The sequence below is a fragment of the Asparagus officinalis genome, chromosome 6 (assembly GCF_001876935.1).
Source record: "Asparagus officinalis chromosome 6, Aspof.V1, whole genome shotgun sequence".
Classification (NCBI taxonomy): Eukaryota; Viridiplantae; Streptophyta; class Magnoliopsida; order Asparagales; family Asparagaceae; genus Asparagus; species Asparagus officinalis.
The window spans coordinates 15,810,036-15,825,793 of record NC_033799.1 but is presented as its reverse complement, the minus strand read 5'-3'; the positions used below and the strand labels follow the sequence as shown (position 1 = coordinate 15,825,793).

Sequence of the window (15,758 nt, the reverse complement as noted above, 5' to 3'; positions counted from 1 at the left end):
CTGGATTATATTGAAGCTCGATTCATTGGAGTGAATCCAGATTCACTTAATTGAATCCAGATTCAGTGGACTGAAACTCGTTATCAAACAATAGCAAATCTGCAAAAATAAAAAACAAAAAGATTAAGAAACTTATGGTAAAAAATAAGCTATAAAATTTTAAACCATGATATAATTTCACATTTTACAGCAAAAAGTTACGATTTTTATGGTAAAAAACAAACACCTCACATAACTGAATCTGGATTCACTGCAGTGAATCTAGATTCACTCATGCGTTTATTTCTTCAAAATTACAGCACATGCATTTATTTCTTCAACAATTCATTAAAAACCATCCTAACCATCCAAGCTTTCGCTGGAGTGAATCTGGATTCACTCCAGTGAATCTGGATTCACTCCAGTGAATCTGGATTCACTCCAGTGAATCTGGATTCACTCCAGTGAATCTGGATTCACTCCAGTGAATCTGGATTCACTCCAGTGAATCTGGATTCACTCCAGTGAATCTGGATTCACTCCAGTGAATCTGGATTCACTCCAGTGAATCTGGATTCACTCCAGTGAATCTGGATTCACTCCAGTGAATCTGGATTCACTCCAGTGAATCTGGATTCACTCCAGTGAATCTGGATTCACTCCAGTGAATCTGGATTCACTCCAGTGAATCTGGATTCACTCCAGTGAATCTGGATTCACTCCAGTGAATCTGGATTCACTCCAGTGAATCTGGATTCACTCCAGTGAATCTGGATTCACTCCAGTGAATCTGGATTCACTCCAGTGAATCTGGATTCACTCCAGTGAATCTGGATTCACTCCAGTGAATCTGGATTCACTCCAGTGAATCTGGATTCACTCCAGTGAATCTGGATTCACTCCAGTGAATCTGGATTCACTCCAGTGAATCTGGATTCACTCCAGTGAATCTGGATTCACTCCAGTGAATCTGGATTCACTCCAGTGAATCTGGATTCACTCCAGTGAATCTGGATTCACTCCAGTGAATCTGGATTCACTCCAGTGAATCTGGATTCACTCCAGTGAATCTGGATTCACTCCAGTGAATCTGGATTCACTCCAGTGAATCTGGATTCACTCCAGTGAATCTGGATTCACTCCAGTGAATCTGGATTCACTCCAGTGAATCTGGATTCACTCCAGTGAATCTGGATTCACTCCAGTGAATCTGGATTCACTCCAGTGAATCTGGATTCACTCCAGTGAATCTGGATTCACTCCAGTGAATCTGGATTCACTCCAGTGAATCTGGATTCACTCCAGTTATATATATATATATATATATATATAGGGAGAGGTTCAAATAAAAACCTCACTATCCTAAAAACTAAAAACCAATCCTCTCCATTGGATCTAGATTCATCCAATGGCTGAGATTAAAGCTGCATAAGGGTAATCTGGTAAAATAAACAGCCCACTAAAGAGAGGTAATTAATTCTTCTCTGTTGAGTTCTCCATTTCCCCATGAAACCTCACGGCTCAGGCAACCCAACAGTCACGAAGAGCAGCTCTCTCTCAATCAAAAAATCGTCCAGCAGCTCTCGTTCATCGATCATCTTTATTCAGCTCTCGTTCAACGTTAAAATCGTCCAGCAGCTCTCATTCAACGTTCTTCAGCTCTCTCGTTCATCGTCCAGCAGCTCTCGTTCATCGTCTAGCAGCTCTCGTTCAGCGTTCTTCAGCTCTCTCGTTCATCGTCCAGCAGCTTGCCATTGTTAAACATTTTATGGAGATTTAAATTGAGAGCTTGAATTCAGGTGTGTAGTGTCTAGTTGTTTTGATTGGAGTGAATCTAGATTCAGCATTTAAATAATTAGTCATATGACTTATTATATAGGAGCTTACATTCTTAAACATTTTATGGAGATTTAAATGGAGAGTTTGAATTCAATTCAACACGTTATAGTTGTTAATCTAGATTAACTGCATTGAATCGAGATTCATTGTTAGAGATTGCAGTGTTTTTCATAATTTATTCACTTGTTCACTGCAGTGAATCTGGATTCAATGCAGTGAATTGAGATTCACTCCAGATTGATATGAATTCAATGCAGTGAATCTAGATCCACTCCAGTGAATCTAGATTCATTGCGATGAATCCCGATTCAGTATATCAAAACTTAGTCATATGACTTATTATCTAGGAGTTTATATTCGTGAACATTTTATGCCAATTTAATTGGAGAGCTTGAATTCATTGAATCCAGATTCACTAAAGAAAACATGGGAATATATTATGAAAAATCATTACATTCTCTAATAACTAGAACGTGTTCAAACGGATTCACGTGTTTAATGTAGTGAATATGGATTCAATATAGTGAATCGAGATTCACTTGAGTGAATCCAAATTCATTGCCATGAATCCAGATTCATTATATCAAAATATAGCCATATTATTTATGTTGTTTTATTTTCAGTTGTTGGCAGCAATGAACAAATTAAGGAACCACATGTTATAAATGCATCGGACAATGATTTTGGGGAAGATGGAATGGACGAAGTTAGCTCGATTCCTTTTGAATCACCAAGTGGTGGTATGTATTGGAAACCTCTGGTTGGAGCTGAATTTAAACCTTATCTAAACCAAAGCTTCCGATCACTAGAGGATGGTATAGAGTTTTACCGAGAGTATGGACGTAAAAGTAGGTTTGAGATCAGACATTGTTTGCAGTAGAGCTGGCAGCAATGAATCAAAGATGGATGTTGATTATGAGGATTTTAGTAGCAGTTCGAAAAAGAGAAGGAGAACTGTATCTAGTAGATGTGGTTGCAAACCTAAAGTCGTTTTTAAGTTTGATGGTTTGAAAGGATATAATGTTCTCTCCTTCGTTGAAGAGCATTCTCATTTTTTGGTCTCCGGTAGTGGGAAACAATTTTTGAAGTCAAATAGAGTTCTCGGTCTCGCACATAAGAAACTTGTATTTGATGCAGCAAAAGCCAACATGGGACCTAACAAATCATATAACTTTGCTAAGGAGTTGTGTGGAAGTTATTCTAATGGTCTCGCACATAAGAAACTTGTATTTGATGGAGCAAAAGCCAACATGGGGCCTAACAAAACATATAACTTTGCTAAGGAGTTGTGTGGAAGTTATTCTAATGTTGGTGCTACGTGTACCGAGTTTAAAAATTGGAGTAGGGATGTGAAGCTTTATATTGGTGATCGAGATGCTCAAATGATCATCGAGAAGTTCACGGATAAGAAGGAGATGAGTGATGGATTTTTCTATGATTATGCAGTCGATGAAGGGGGTCGATTAACTCGCATCACACATTTTTAGAATACACTAACACAGGCTTAGTGTGTTGGTTAACTATAGAAATCCCCTATGTTAACCATTAGAATAATAGTTAAAACTTAATTATAAAAACTCATTATTTCTGAATTTTTGATCTTAATAGTCGACTAATTAGGATAGTAGTCGATTACTCATGTATATAACTCAAATACAAGTTTCTGTCTTTTTACAGTATAGTCGACTAATAGAGATTATAGTCGACTACTGAGATGTTTGACAGAAACATAAGTTTCTGTCTTTTTACAGTGTAGTCGACTAATGACTACAGTAGTCGACTACTGAAGAAAAATATAAATTTTCAAGTTTCTGTCTGAACTCAGTGTAGTCGACTAATTATCATTATAGTCGACTACTGAGAACATTTTCCGAAAACACAGAGTCTGTCTGAACTCAGTGTAGTCGACTAATGACTACAGTAGTCGACTACAAGAGACAGTTTTTCAGTTTTCAGAATTTGAATATCTGACAGTTTTTGGCCGTTTTTAAACGTTTTCAAACTTTAAAAACTTGTCTTTTCAAGGGGTATATATAGGTTATTTGTTCAGAAAAATTAAAAAAATATACATACCCATAAGCTTTGATTCTTGAGCAATTTCCTAAGTGAAAAACATTCTGATTTTCTGAAAAAGAAGAGTTTCTGAAATTGCCTATATACTTTCATCAAAAACAAATCAATTAGGCAATTTTACAAAGATTAAAAGAATCCTAAGCCACTGCTGCACATTATTACACATTCAAGGCTTATAGGATCATTGTGTTCTTCTTCAACAAGTTTTCTCTCGGTTGTGAGAGGGTTAGTCTCTTGGGTTAGAGATTGGTGTTCAAATTGACAAGGAGTTTGTCAATTGGTGTTGCAATTTGCAGGAACTTGCAAATTGGTCAGGTTTGCATTTGATTTTGTAAGTTTATTCAAAATCATAGTGAAAACTCTCAAGCGGGATTTGCTTGGGGACTGGATGTACACCAGTTTGGTGGAACCAGTATAAAATCCTTGTGTTTGTGTTTGCAAATTTCTGAGATTGCCATTTTTTTCTTTGCAATTTATTATCTACTTTGCAATAATTTTAAAAGAACACTATTCACCCCCCCTCTAGTGTTCAAGTGTATCTATTTCAGATCCTACATTACTAACAGTGCATGCTTCCACGGTAGCTTCGAAATCCGCCTTCAGCACAACTGGACGTTTGATCGACGATCACATGACATCGTTAGATTCATATACCGTATAAGAGATAATGCGCTTACAAGATTGATGAATGTACGAGAAGAAAAGTAAGACGTCGATCGGATGGCTGGTTTTGAAGATAAATTTAAAGAGTCAGGAGTAGCAAATAGATATAAAGAGTTCATCAGTTTGTAATTTTTATTTCATAACTAAAAATTTATGATAAATTATTTTGAAAACAGTTGCAAATGATAGTGATATAGATGAGTAGGTGCCAACCTAGTTTGGATGTATTCATCTATTGTGATGCGACGAATTCTAAAATAAATTTATAATTGTAGATGATTAACTGATTATTAATAAAGAATTTATTTTTATGATTTTAATTTATATATTTTTTTTTGTATTTATAAATTATGTAATTATAAGTGATTAATAATATGATTATTTTTATTAAAATTTTGTTTAATTTTTTGCTATGTATTCTTGAAAATTTAAAGAAATAAAAAAAATTGAAAATTAAAAAAACACAAAAATAACGGGTTGTCCCTGTGCCCGGCCCGTTCGGGCCCGGGCTCTACCCTAGCCAACCGGGTCTAGGTTCGGGCTCTGATTTTGATCGGCTCCGGTTATCCAGGCTGGCCCGTTTGGACATGGCTATACAAATGATCGGAATATTGGATTTGATCCACCATATTAGTTTTAGCTAGTAGGTCTAAGCTAACAAAATTTAAGCACGCTGAGTGAAGTTATCATTTAGTGGAAGTTATCAAATTTTTTTCCTAAAAAAAAAGAAAAAAAAGAAAAACAGAAAAAAAGGAAGAAGTTATCATTTCCGGACTCATTTAAACGAGCACATGAAATATTTTCGTTGAGACGGTGGATAAGAATATTAATCTTTTAATCATTTGTATATACTTGTTAACAACCTTGAATTTGCATATTTACACGTGTATTACATAGTCTGTTGTTTTCCGTGTTGTGGATACACAGCACATTGAAAATATATTGACTGAGTATAATCCTTCCGGGGAAGGAAGGGAAAAAAAAAATTAAAAAAAGAAAGAAACAGCTTTTAAAAAAATGAATGTACAATCATATTTCTAGAACTTGTACAATTGATCTACATGTATAAAACGAATTAATGAATACAATTTGCAATTAAATACATTTTGAGTTAATGTCATAATAATACAATTAGTTCGCAAGTGTTACCAATCATCATCCCCCAAAATTTCAACCAAACCCCATCACCTTCGGCGCGAACAGCTCGAACCTAATCAGCGCATTCGGCAAAAACTTGCGCGCGAACAAGAAGCAAATATTCGTCGGCCGCCCATTATACATGCACGTGCTCCCCTCCCTCATCCACCTTAGCAGCTCCGGCGTCACCTGCTTCCGGTAGTACCTCGCCGGGTGGGGCCCGCCCAGCGACCAGTTGACGAACGTCACGCTCCGGTTCGAGTTCTTCGCCCCATACTTTATGTTGATCATCGTCGGCAGATAATGCTCGTCTGCATAGCAACCCCACTGTGCGTGACAAAACTTCTGAAACACAGGAAAGTAGAAGTCATCGGAGACGATAGCGACGGCTAATTCGCGGTCGACCTCAAACCATTGCGAGGATTTACGCCATTGGTCGATGTGGATCTGTGGGAGCATGGATTTGCTGTAGCGGCCTCGGCCTGTGGAGCTGGGGTCGTCGTAGAGGCTGACGAAGGTTTGGGTGGAGTTGATGAGGTAGGAGTAGATGGTTTCGAAGTTCCAGAGGGGGACGCAGGCTTCGGAGAGGAGGACGAAGCGTTGGTTGGAGAAGTCGAGGAGGGCGTTGGCGAGGAGGCGGCGCTCAGCTTCGATCATGTTTACTTCGCCCCATTCAACTGGCTGAGATTCAGGGAAGAATTGGATTGTAGCAGAATTAGATGATGAATTGCGATAATGAACTAAGTGAAAGATGCAATCAATATCTTAATTGGGTAGAGATCCTCTACATTCTTAGTTGCGGAGAAACTCTACAATTCACCAATTAAATTTACTCATTCAGTGGACCACATGAATAATATTAATTATTTAAATCACATAAAAAATATTTAATTGTGAAACCTACTGAGATAAACCAATAGTGTTAGTTCACGTAGCTAATTATAGATTTGTTCTACAATCAAGATTTCGAGAATCCTGACCTCCCAAACCGGCGGTTCAAATTAAAGTTCAATTTTAAACACTGGGGTCAAATGGGAGTTGGAAGTTGTTCCACAAACTTTGGAGCAAAATTTGGTGTTAATTAATGGCACCAAATTTCAGATGGTTAGGACTCGGCATTTAGTTCTCCACTAATATTCTTCCTAAACTTTATTGGCATCATTATCTTACTTACAAAATATTTGCATGAAGAAATGAAGAATGGGGTACATCCACCTTAAAATTCTAGTTATAGGTAGAACAAATTAGAAGACTCCTAATCCTTTATCAATGATATCTTTAACGAGCCTTTGAGAGGGAACAACTACCGAACTACACATTCTTTATCTAGCTAACAAACTATAGTGATGGATATCAAAGAGCATTAAATTTCTAACTGTTTCAACCAAAAGCTTTGTCCTTAAAAGGATTCGGATCATCTCCACTATAAAAAAAAATAGTGGAGAGACTACTATTTTTTATGACAATCAACGACTATTTTGTGGATGATTGTGATTTATTCTAAATCTAACACTCATCATACCCCTACGTATTACACTCATTCCTAATTCGAACTCAAAAAAAAAATCATAAGCATCCATTAAATAATCAACGTTCGTGAAAATGTGGTGGTCCCTCCGCTACATTAGTGTAGAGGATCCGAATCCATACTAGTTCACCAAAAGATGAGCATAATTATAGTGGCATTTTAAGGCAATCAACTTTTTCTAGCCAGTCGGTTAGCCTATAATTTCTTTCTTACAAAGTTCCTAAACAAGGATATAGGGTGGGTCCTTGTAAATAATGCTTTGCTTCTTCCTCTTTTGTCCTCAGTTCTTTTCTTGGGGTGTTTATCTTACTTTACAAAGCATATTCTTGAATAAAGAGGATGAGTGTGCATTTATCTACGCATTAATGCAACTTTTTGAAAGAACATCTAGTCTTTATCAATTTCATCTAAATTGAAATTAATAAATAAAAATCTCAAAGGACGAACATGATTACGACGAATATACATGAAAGCATGGTATTTACGAATATTTCCATTTTCAAACTATATTTGGTTCAGCTAGATCCTTTTGACCCTTTCAAATTTAACCACAGCATTGTAATCTCCTTCATGTTTCCTAACAATGCCAAAGGATCCTATTGACCATTTCAAACTTGGCTCCTTGATTTTGACCAAAAAATTTCTTTCACGTTCTCATCACAATTTAAACTTTTATAGCTACATTTAACAAAGTATGACCTCCCAAATAAACACCAATCCCTCCATAACAGACCGTTTTTCTCCAAACAAGCAAATCATCTCTAAAACAAGAAAAGATGACCAATAAACATGTAAAAAATAACGGAAAACTAAATCAATTAAACTTCTTACCCTGCTAGGGATTCTCCTTCCGTAGAAAACAGACTCCTTAGCAACGTCCCCCGTGTACTCCGGGCTCAAATGCAAGTAAATGGTGAAGAGCCCCTCATGCCCTCTAAAGAACTTCTCCCACAATGGCGCAAAGGGGAGCTCGCCTCTCGCCAAGAACATGAACGCCACCTTCGGAATCCTCTTATACGGATGAGTGGGGATCCTAGGCACCATTGAAGCCCTCCATAGCAACTCCTCCTCGGTCATATCGTGCATCACGTTGCTAGGCTCGAGATATCCTTTTAAGCCAATGCGTGCGGGAGATTGGCCAGGGTAGAGTATAATAGTAGGGGAGGGAGGAAGGGGGAGGAGAGGAGAGGAGAGAGAGAAGACGAGCAGCGGAGGAGGAGGAGGAGGAGAGAGAAGGGGAGGAGGAGGGGGAGGAGAGAGAAGACGGGGAGGAGGAGGGGGAGGAGAGAGAAGACGGGGAGGAGGAGGAGGGGGAGAGAGCGGGGGAAGGAATTGGAGGGATTGGAGGGTGTTGAAGGGGGAGGACTTGGTGTAGGAGCTAAGCATGGTGCCGAGGACAAGGCCAATGCCGAAGAGGAGGAAGCATGAGAGGAGCTTGAGGGGGTTGGAGGTCTGATGCATGGAAGAGGAGGATGGTAGTTGGTGGTGTATCGGGAGTTGAGAATATTGGGCTGCTTTCATTGCGGATGGGATGATGGTTGCGTATTTTGATTGTTTGTAGGAAGGAGGAAAAAGAGAGGGAAGAAGGAGAAGAAGGTGGAATGAGAGTGGTGGACGTGAGGAGACATAGGAGAACACATAGGAGATCTAGATGTCTCCCTTTTATACTTTTTTTTTGTATATATTCTTTTTGAAAAATAATTGTTTGTGGAATTTTATAGCAACATATAACCTTGCCATTTTGATAAATTACATATGTCGTGTTGACCCTTTTTCTTTTTTTGTGCGTTTCAACTTAATTGTGTCTCGAGCTTTTTGCATGTTCTTGACAAGATTAACCTTGTTCTTTGACTTACGTCACGCCTTCCTCATCCTTGTTCTTTGATAAGAGTTTTGGTGTAATAACATAGCTCTTTAACATGGTATCAGAGCAATCCAAGGTTCAATTCTCAACATCCACAAATTTAAAGAGAATTCAGATTTCAACCCATAAAAATGGGGCTCAAGGTTGGGTTATGAGTTTTGATATAGTGGAAGGGTCAAAGCTTTGACATCAATCATTTGCCAAAAGTCAATGATCAATACATTTAAGGAGCCTCAAGTGATATATAATCCACGCTTCGTGACAAGTGTTGGTTTAATTTGGTTCTCAAGTTTGTTGTAAGATAACTTCGGGGAGAAGCTACTAAAATGCAACTGGTAGGAATATTCCCTTGACTTTCTACAGGATAAAAAAAGCCATCTTTGAAACTTTAGAGAACAAGTTAAATGTTACACTTAGTTCCTTCATGAATGAGCTAGTTTGCTTCATGGCTAGAGTTTCTCCTGTTTTAAAGTTTTTTTATATGTTCGCGTCAAGGGAAAAAAAATAAAAGTTTTTTAGGTTGATATTACATGACCATAATTAAAATACTTTGGAGTGCTGCATGCACGTAGGAGATTTTGCTGTTGCCTTTTGTTTTTTACCGTCAGCCCAAACTTGTAGTAAATTAATTTAAGCATAAATGTGCGGATTAGGAACGATATGCGCATGCAAATTTGTCAATTGAGCTGGACTTATCCACGGTTATATATTTGACTGTGCAACTCAATCGAATAATTTAGAACCAAACCCATATTATTCTAGACTATTTGCTTACTCATACTATGCTGTGTATACTATTACCGTTAGGATGATATACGATGAATCTCTTGTAGTGTATATGATCCATGATACGAATTCGCGAGGAAAGACCTCACATATTTGAACCTTGCGTATTGTTGAGACATTTTCCTTAAGCCCAAAAGTCAGCCCACTCAAGCACGCAGCCTATCTCTATTAGCGTTCTATGGTCCAGTGGGGTGCTGATGATTCAGATACAGCTCGAATATGATATTTATCATATCCATATCACGATATGAATATTGCCTTGATAAAAAAATCCATATTCATATCTGCTAAATCGAATTCAGATAAATATATACATGCAAATATATAAACGGATATACATGGGGATACAAAATAAACATAAGAAAACTAGATAACATTTAAAAAAATATAGTTCATATGATGTAAGAAAGTTCGTTATCTTCGTTACATCCAAAATAGCTAAGATTAGATATCTTGATCATCAAAACTAACCACAAATCCATGGATCTAAGTATTAAAACTAGTATAACTATATGTCCAACATATATTTAGATATTTTGGATATAGAGCTAGATATTTCACGACATATCCATATTTATAACCATATCGTATCGAATATAGATTTTAATAGCCATATCCGCATCCTGACAAATACTGATAATAATATTTCCTCAAATATGGATATTTTTATGCACCGCTACCTACGACACAACAGCCCAAACAAGATTTCACAGCAACTCCCCCGTTGTCATGATTGATACCCATTTGTTTAGACACGACATAAACTACATTAGCATTGCAGGTCCATGAAATATTTCCCAACATTTTTTTTCTGTTTGCACTTTATATCTAAATGGGCATGGACTTGTGTGAAAAATGCATCTCAAGTTCTATTGAAGTGAAAATTGCTTTTTTTTATTATTGCAAATAGATCCCTCAAAGTAAAAGAGTAAAAAAGCTCCACTTAAGAGGTCTACCCACAAACATAAAATTAGAAGGATAGTAAGTTCAAAAAAAACAATATTATAAGAGGGTCTATCTACAATTAACCCTTATAAAGTTAAAACGCGATTTAATACTATTTATATTGACTTTTGTTTTTATTCATGGATTTTAACCTTCAAAAGCCTAGGAAAAATTTAACTTCTTATTGTTTTACTATGCTAAGCCTTTGTTCATGAACCCATAAAATACAAGCCTGGCCAATAAATATATCGCAATAAAAATTAAAATTAGATCTTACCTTCTATATTCTCTCATAACATAAAGTTGACTTCTTTTCCAAGTCTGCATTTAGCTGCAAGGAATAAGGCTAAACCAGCAACACTGAGAACTGCAAGCACTTTAATGGAACTTGAATGACATCTTTTCACATAAGTCCATGTCCATAGAGATATAAAACGCAAATGACAAGATGCTTGGAATCTTTTCATGGAAAACTCCTGCAAAGCCAATGTAGCTTCTTTTAGACCCCCTAAACCAGTTGAAAGGCAAAGACAAATTCGCAGCAGCACGTATATTTAAAATTTTTCTAATGTAGACAAGGATAAAATCATTTAAAACTTTCGTCATTTTCTAATTGAAGCATGTAATTTACTGATAAATACAATAAGATAAATAATTAAATCCATTGCTCCCAACTTTAATTTATTTTGGACATTTTGTTTATACATGAAAGTTTATTACATGAGGGGGAGAAGTATGTAATATATATAAGAATACAATAAAGCAATATATATATACTCCTATTTCTTCATGCTATTAGAACTCAGCTTCTCTAGGAATGCATGATAACTGTGATAGAACTCTTCAACTGAAAAATCCTGCACCATTAACAAAAAAGATATTGGTGTCATTGCTTAATCAAGAAAAACGATACTGACAAAGTTGGATGTCAAGATGGCTGCATTTATTAGACTACAACTTGGTTACGATGGAACACTTTTATTAGTTTTCCAAGTTCGGGACTTGCTTACGATGGAAGACAGTTTCATCTTTGTTCTGATAACTTTCTTGTAATAAAAGTAAACAAGTCTTACATCCAGGTGATGATGCCCTAGTACCCCAAAAAAAAAGTAGTGGCCGAGAAGTTTCTGTCATAAAACCTTGACAGCAACTTGGCAGACAATGGATAAAATTTCTCTGCTCAAGAAGTTTTTAGTCATTCAACAAAGAGCCACCAATGAAATTCCAGTAGAAAACAGTGGAAGATATAAGATCTCGTACAAAGAACTGGTTTTCAATTCTCTAAGGCACAAATGGCCCAAAAAGCCGAATAAAATTATATCAGTTAAAAGAGTAGTTGCGTCACTGATCAAGCATCAAGGGATGTAGAATGTGACAAAAGAACAGGTGGATTTTTTTACTCAAGATGTAGACCTTCGTACCTAACAGGGCCCTAACATTTGTTTTACAGGTTACCTGTAACGCCCCGCCCCGGAATCCCGGAGTCAGTACGCTATTAGATCTGATGGACTGGCCTCACAAACCATCACATGTCTTTTCAACACGTTTTTGTCCTCACTCACGCGTTCCCTGGAAAACTTCCCAGATGGTCACCCATCCTAGAATTTCTCCAGGCCAAGCACGCTTAACTTTGGAGTTGCTAAGAGTTGGGTTCCCGAAAAGAAAATGCATCTTGATGGTATGAGTATTCCAATCAAATCTATTAATACTAATCACATCACCCTCTCAAGGGTTGGGGTATTACAAACTTCCCCACTTAAACTCGCAACGTCCTCGTTGCGCCAAATCATATTATCCAAGACCGTACCATCCGTGGCTCCTACGGCCTCAAGAGGTGGCTCCCGCCCTCTCGACGTAGCACTTTGCGCCGCATAGCACTTAGCTCTCATAATTCCGGTTGGCTTTGCTCTGATACCATTTGTAACGCCCCGCCCCGGAATCCCGGAGTCGGTACGCTACTAGATCTGATGGACTGGTCTCACAAACCACCACATGTCTTTTCAGCACGTTTTGTCCTCACTCACGCGCTCCCTGGAAACTTCCAGGGGGGGTCACCCATCCTAGAATTTCTCCAGGCCAAGCACGCTTAACTTTGGAGTTTCTAAGAGTTGGGTTCCCGAAAAGAAGATGCATCTTGATGGTATGAGTATTCCAATCAAATCTATCAATACTAATCACATCACCCTCTTAAGGGTTGGGGTATTACATTACCAGGGAAGGTTTTTATTTTATCCAACTATAATAGTATCTAGCATCCTGTTAGTGGAATCATAGCATAAATGGTTATCACATACTATGGAAAAATATAAACAATGTATGTCACCTGTGGTAGCTTCTCTTGGTAAGCCAAATGTTCAACATGAATTCTCACATTTGACGAAGCTGGAAGCCACAACTTGGTATCCACATCAGCATATACCTTGGCAGTTATATCAAATAATGTCCGTGCACCACTTTCTATGGCTTGCAAAATCGACAGTTCTCTACTTCTGCGATTCCTGCATAGTAAAAGTTGTTTTGACAGGATATAGTTAACAGTGCCAACATATTACAAAGTAGCTCAAGAGGGTTGATACAGCATGTTTTCAAGGTAACAGAATAAAAAACGATTCAATGATCAAAATGATTCGCCATCAGAGTCAGCAAAGAAAGAGTTCTCAAAATCAGAATGTTCTACTTTCCATTACTATGTACATAACAGAGAAAGTATCCTTCAAACTTGCACTTCGCTATCAAGATGATAAGCACCTAGTCTTATCAGCTTGGCTAAGTGTGAGACCATAATAAATAACTTACTACAGTATTGAACTAAAAGCTTCCACTGGTAAATGGCTGACTACTTTTAACATGGACACTGTGCTTTAGAGTATTTTGATTGTTAGGAGGAAAAATTTTAGTCAAGTATAATAACTTGAATCACAGTTAAAATGAATCAATAATGTCATAACTTGAATCACAGTTAAAATGAATCAATAATGTCATACTTGAGGTATCCACACAGCATCCTTCTGGGCCATAAGTTGATTCTACCATGCATTGGTATCAGCACATGCGGTGAGAGTTCCAGAAACTTGTATGTTGTCAAGAAATAATCCTGCCATGCAAATAATCAGGCAGCCAATAACATGGGCACAATAAAGTATAAAATATAGCCAGGGTATCAAAAAATTAGAAATCAGTTAAAGTATAATTGTTTTTGAGTCTGCTTGAAAGCACTTAACTATATCCACAAGAAAGGAAAGAAACAATTTAAGTGTTCAACACCTTGTTATGCCTCCTTTCTACAATTCTAGTCCTATTTACATTGATAGTGAATGCTTTAGACTGAGGAAATTTTATTATCATTTATCAACTGCCTTATCTCAGTTAGTACCAAATTCCAACATGCCAAAGAGAGATCACAATCCAGGCTTCCACATAAAGCTTGTTTGATTCCAACAATATAATCAATTATCTATCTTTGGCTTGAGTGTATCTAATCATTACTTCTGATAAACTTTGCTGGACCAAGTGACTGACACAACATCAATGGGATTAATAAATCTGCTACTGTCTGTTCATCCAAAATTGTTATTTTTCAGAGGTAACATGCATTACACTACTCCTTATAGTATATTTGCAAAGCTAACGCCAAAAAAAAGAGAGAACTGGAAGTAGATATCCTGAATCAATTTCTCACCCAGTTGTGAATCAAATGATCTCATTCGAGAAAAACATCAGGATTACGGAATCTCAGAAACACCCAACAACAAGAAATTAAATGTCACTATTTATTATGCTTGTTATGTGGCGTGAACCTTGCGACATGGCTTAGAACTTAAAATTCAGCAAGATACACAGTAAGGCTTCATCTGTATAGTATTCTAGAGATCCATCCATTATCAGTATGCCTGTAGCAGTTACTCTCCACATGCAAACATGCATATGATCCATTAATCGGCTGACAGATCTTTCAAGTTTCAACAAAACCATTTGGAAGAACACAAGTCCTTTATTTGTTACCAGCTGCGTCTGTATGATGTCTATGCCCCAGTTTGAAAATAAGTGTTGGAAAATATATATAAATATTAGGGTGTTATGTGTAAAAATACCTTCTTATCATATTAGAACTCATGAGATTCTAGGGGTTTGGAGATTCTAAGATTATTTAGTCCCACATTGAAAATTTAACTGTAGTTTATCTACCTCACTATAAATAAAATTTCACTAATTAAATCAATTTCCAGCACAACAAAGTGTCAAAACAAGTAACTTTAAACAATGTCCAAGGTTTTGAAAAGTAGAACAAGAATTTTAGAAATTGCTTCTTTTTAGGCAGGAAGTAGTTCTGTGGATCAACTTTTCAATACCTGGAACAATTAGTTATCGTGCAAACACCCATAAACATTGTGTCACAGAGTGGTTCAAGTACTCACACACTTGGAGAAACAACCATAACATATAGCTGCACAAGGTGGTAAGGTTCTTCAAAGGTTCACAAAGTCAGATAGCACGCATGGTTACTTCTAGATACTCACGCAACATATTCAATCAACAAGTATAAGATTTACAATATGCAGTATGATCTGCTGCATAACTTTTTCGGCTAAATATCAGAAGAACCACCTTAATGTTGGCGATTATCAGATAATCCCCCAAAACTTTCAAATTATCAGGAAAAAACCCTTAAGTTGTTACCAGAAAGCCCTCTTTAACTTTAAGGTTTTATCAAAAAGAGACCCTTAAAAGTGTGAATGGTCAAGCGCTCTTGCGATGCAGATGAACAAACAGCAATTTGCACTGGGAAAAACACCTTCCTGTGAAATTTTACCGCATATGATAAATTGCGGTTAATGCCGTTAGGAGTGTTTTTGATAAATATTAAAGTTAAAGGAGGTCTTCTAAATACTCCTAAATTTAAGGGCCGTTTTCTAAATTTTTGATTTTTTCCCTTTTTTTTGTGGG

The 15,758-nt window shown here is 37.0% G+C and overlaps 2 protein-coding genes across 2 annotated transcripts in view; both read right to left on the bottom strand.

The window, feature by feature from the left end:
• Positions 5,566 to 8,344, bottom strand: LOC109845797 (the record flags this gene model as incomplete). The annotated part of the gene is made up of 2 exons (XM_020415069.1): positions 5,566 to 6,372; positions 8,051 to 8,344. Coding segments are annotated over 2 exons (942 nt in total), but the record flags the coding sequence as incomplete, so codon positions are not given.
• The window catches only part of LOC109845796, a 19,136-nt gene continuing 14,847 nt past the window's right edge, over positions 11,470 to 15,758 (bottom strand). Inside the window, 3 exon segments of the mRNA XM_020415068.1 lie at positions 11,470 to 11,671; positions 13,138 to 13,312; positions 13,799 to 13,908. Of these exon segments, the coding sequence (XP_020270657.1) occupies positions 11,594 to 11,671; positions 13,138 to 13,312; positions 13,799 to 13,908 (363 nt within the window). The 3' untranslated portion in view covers positions 11,470 to 11,593.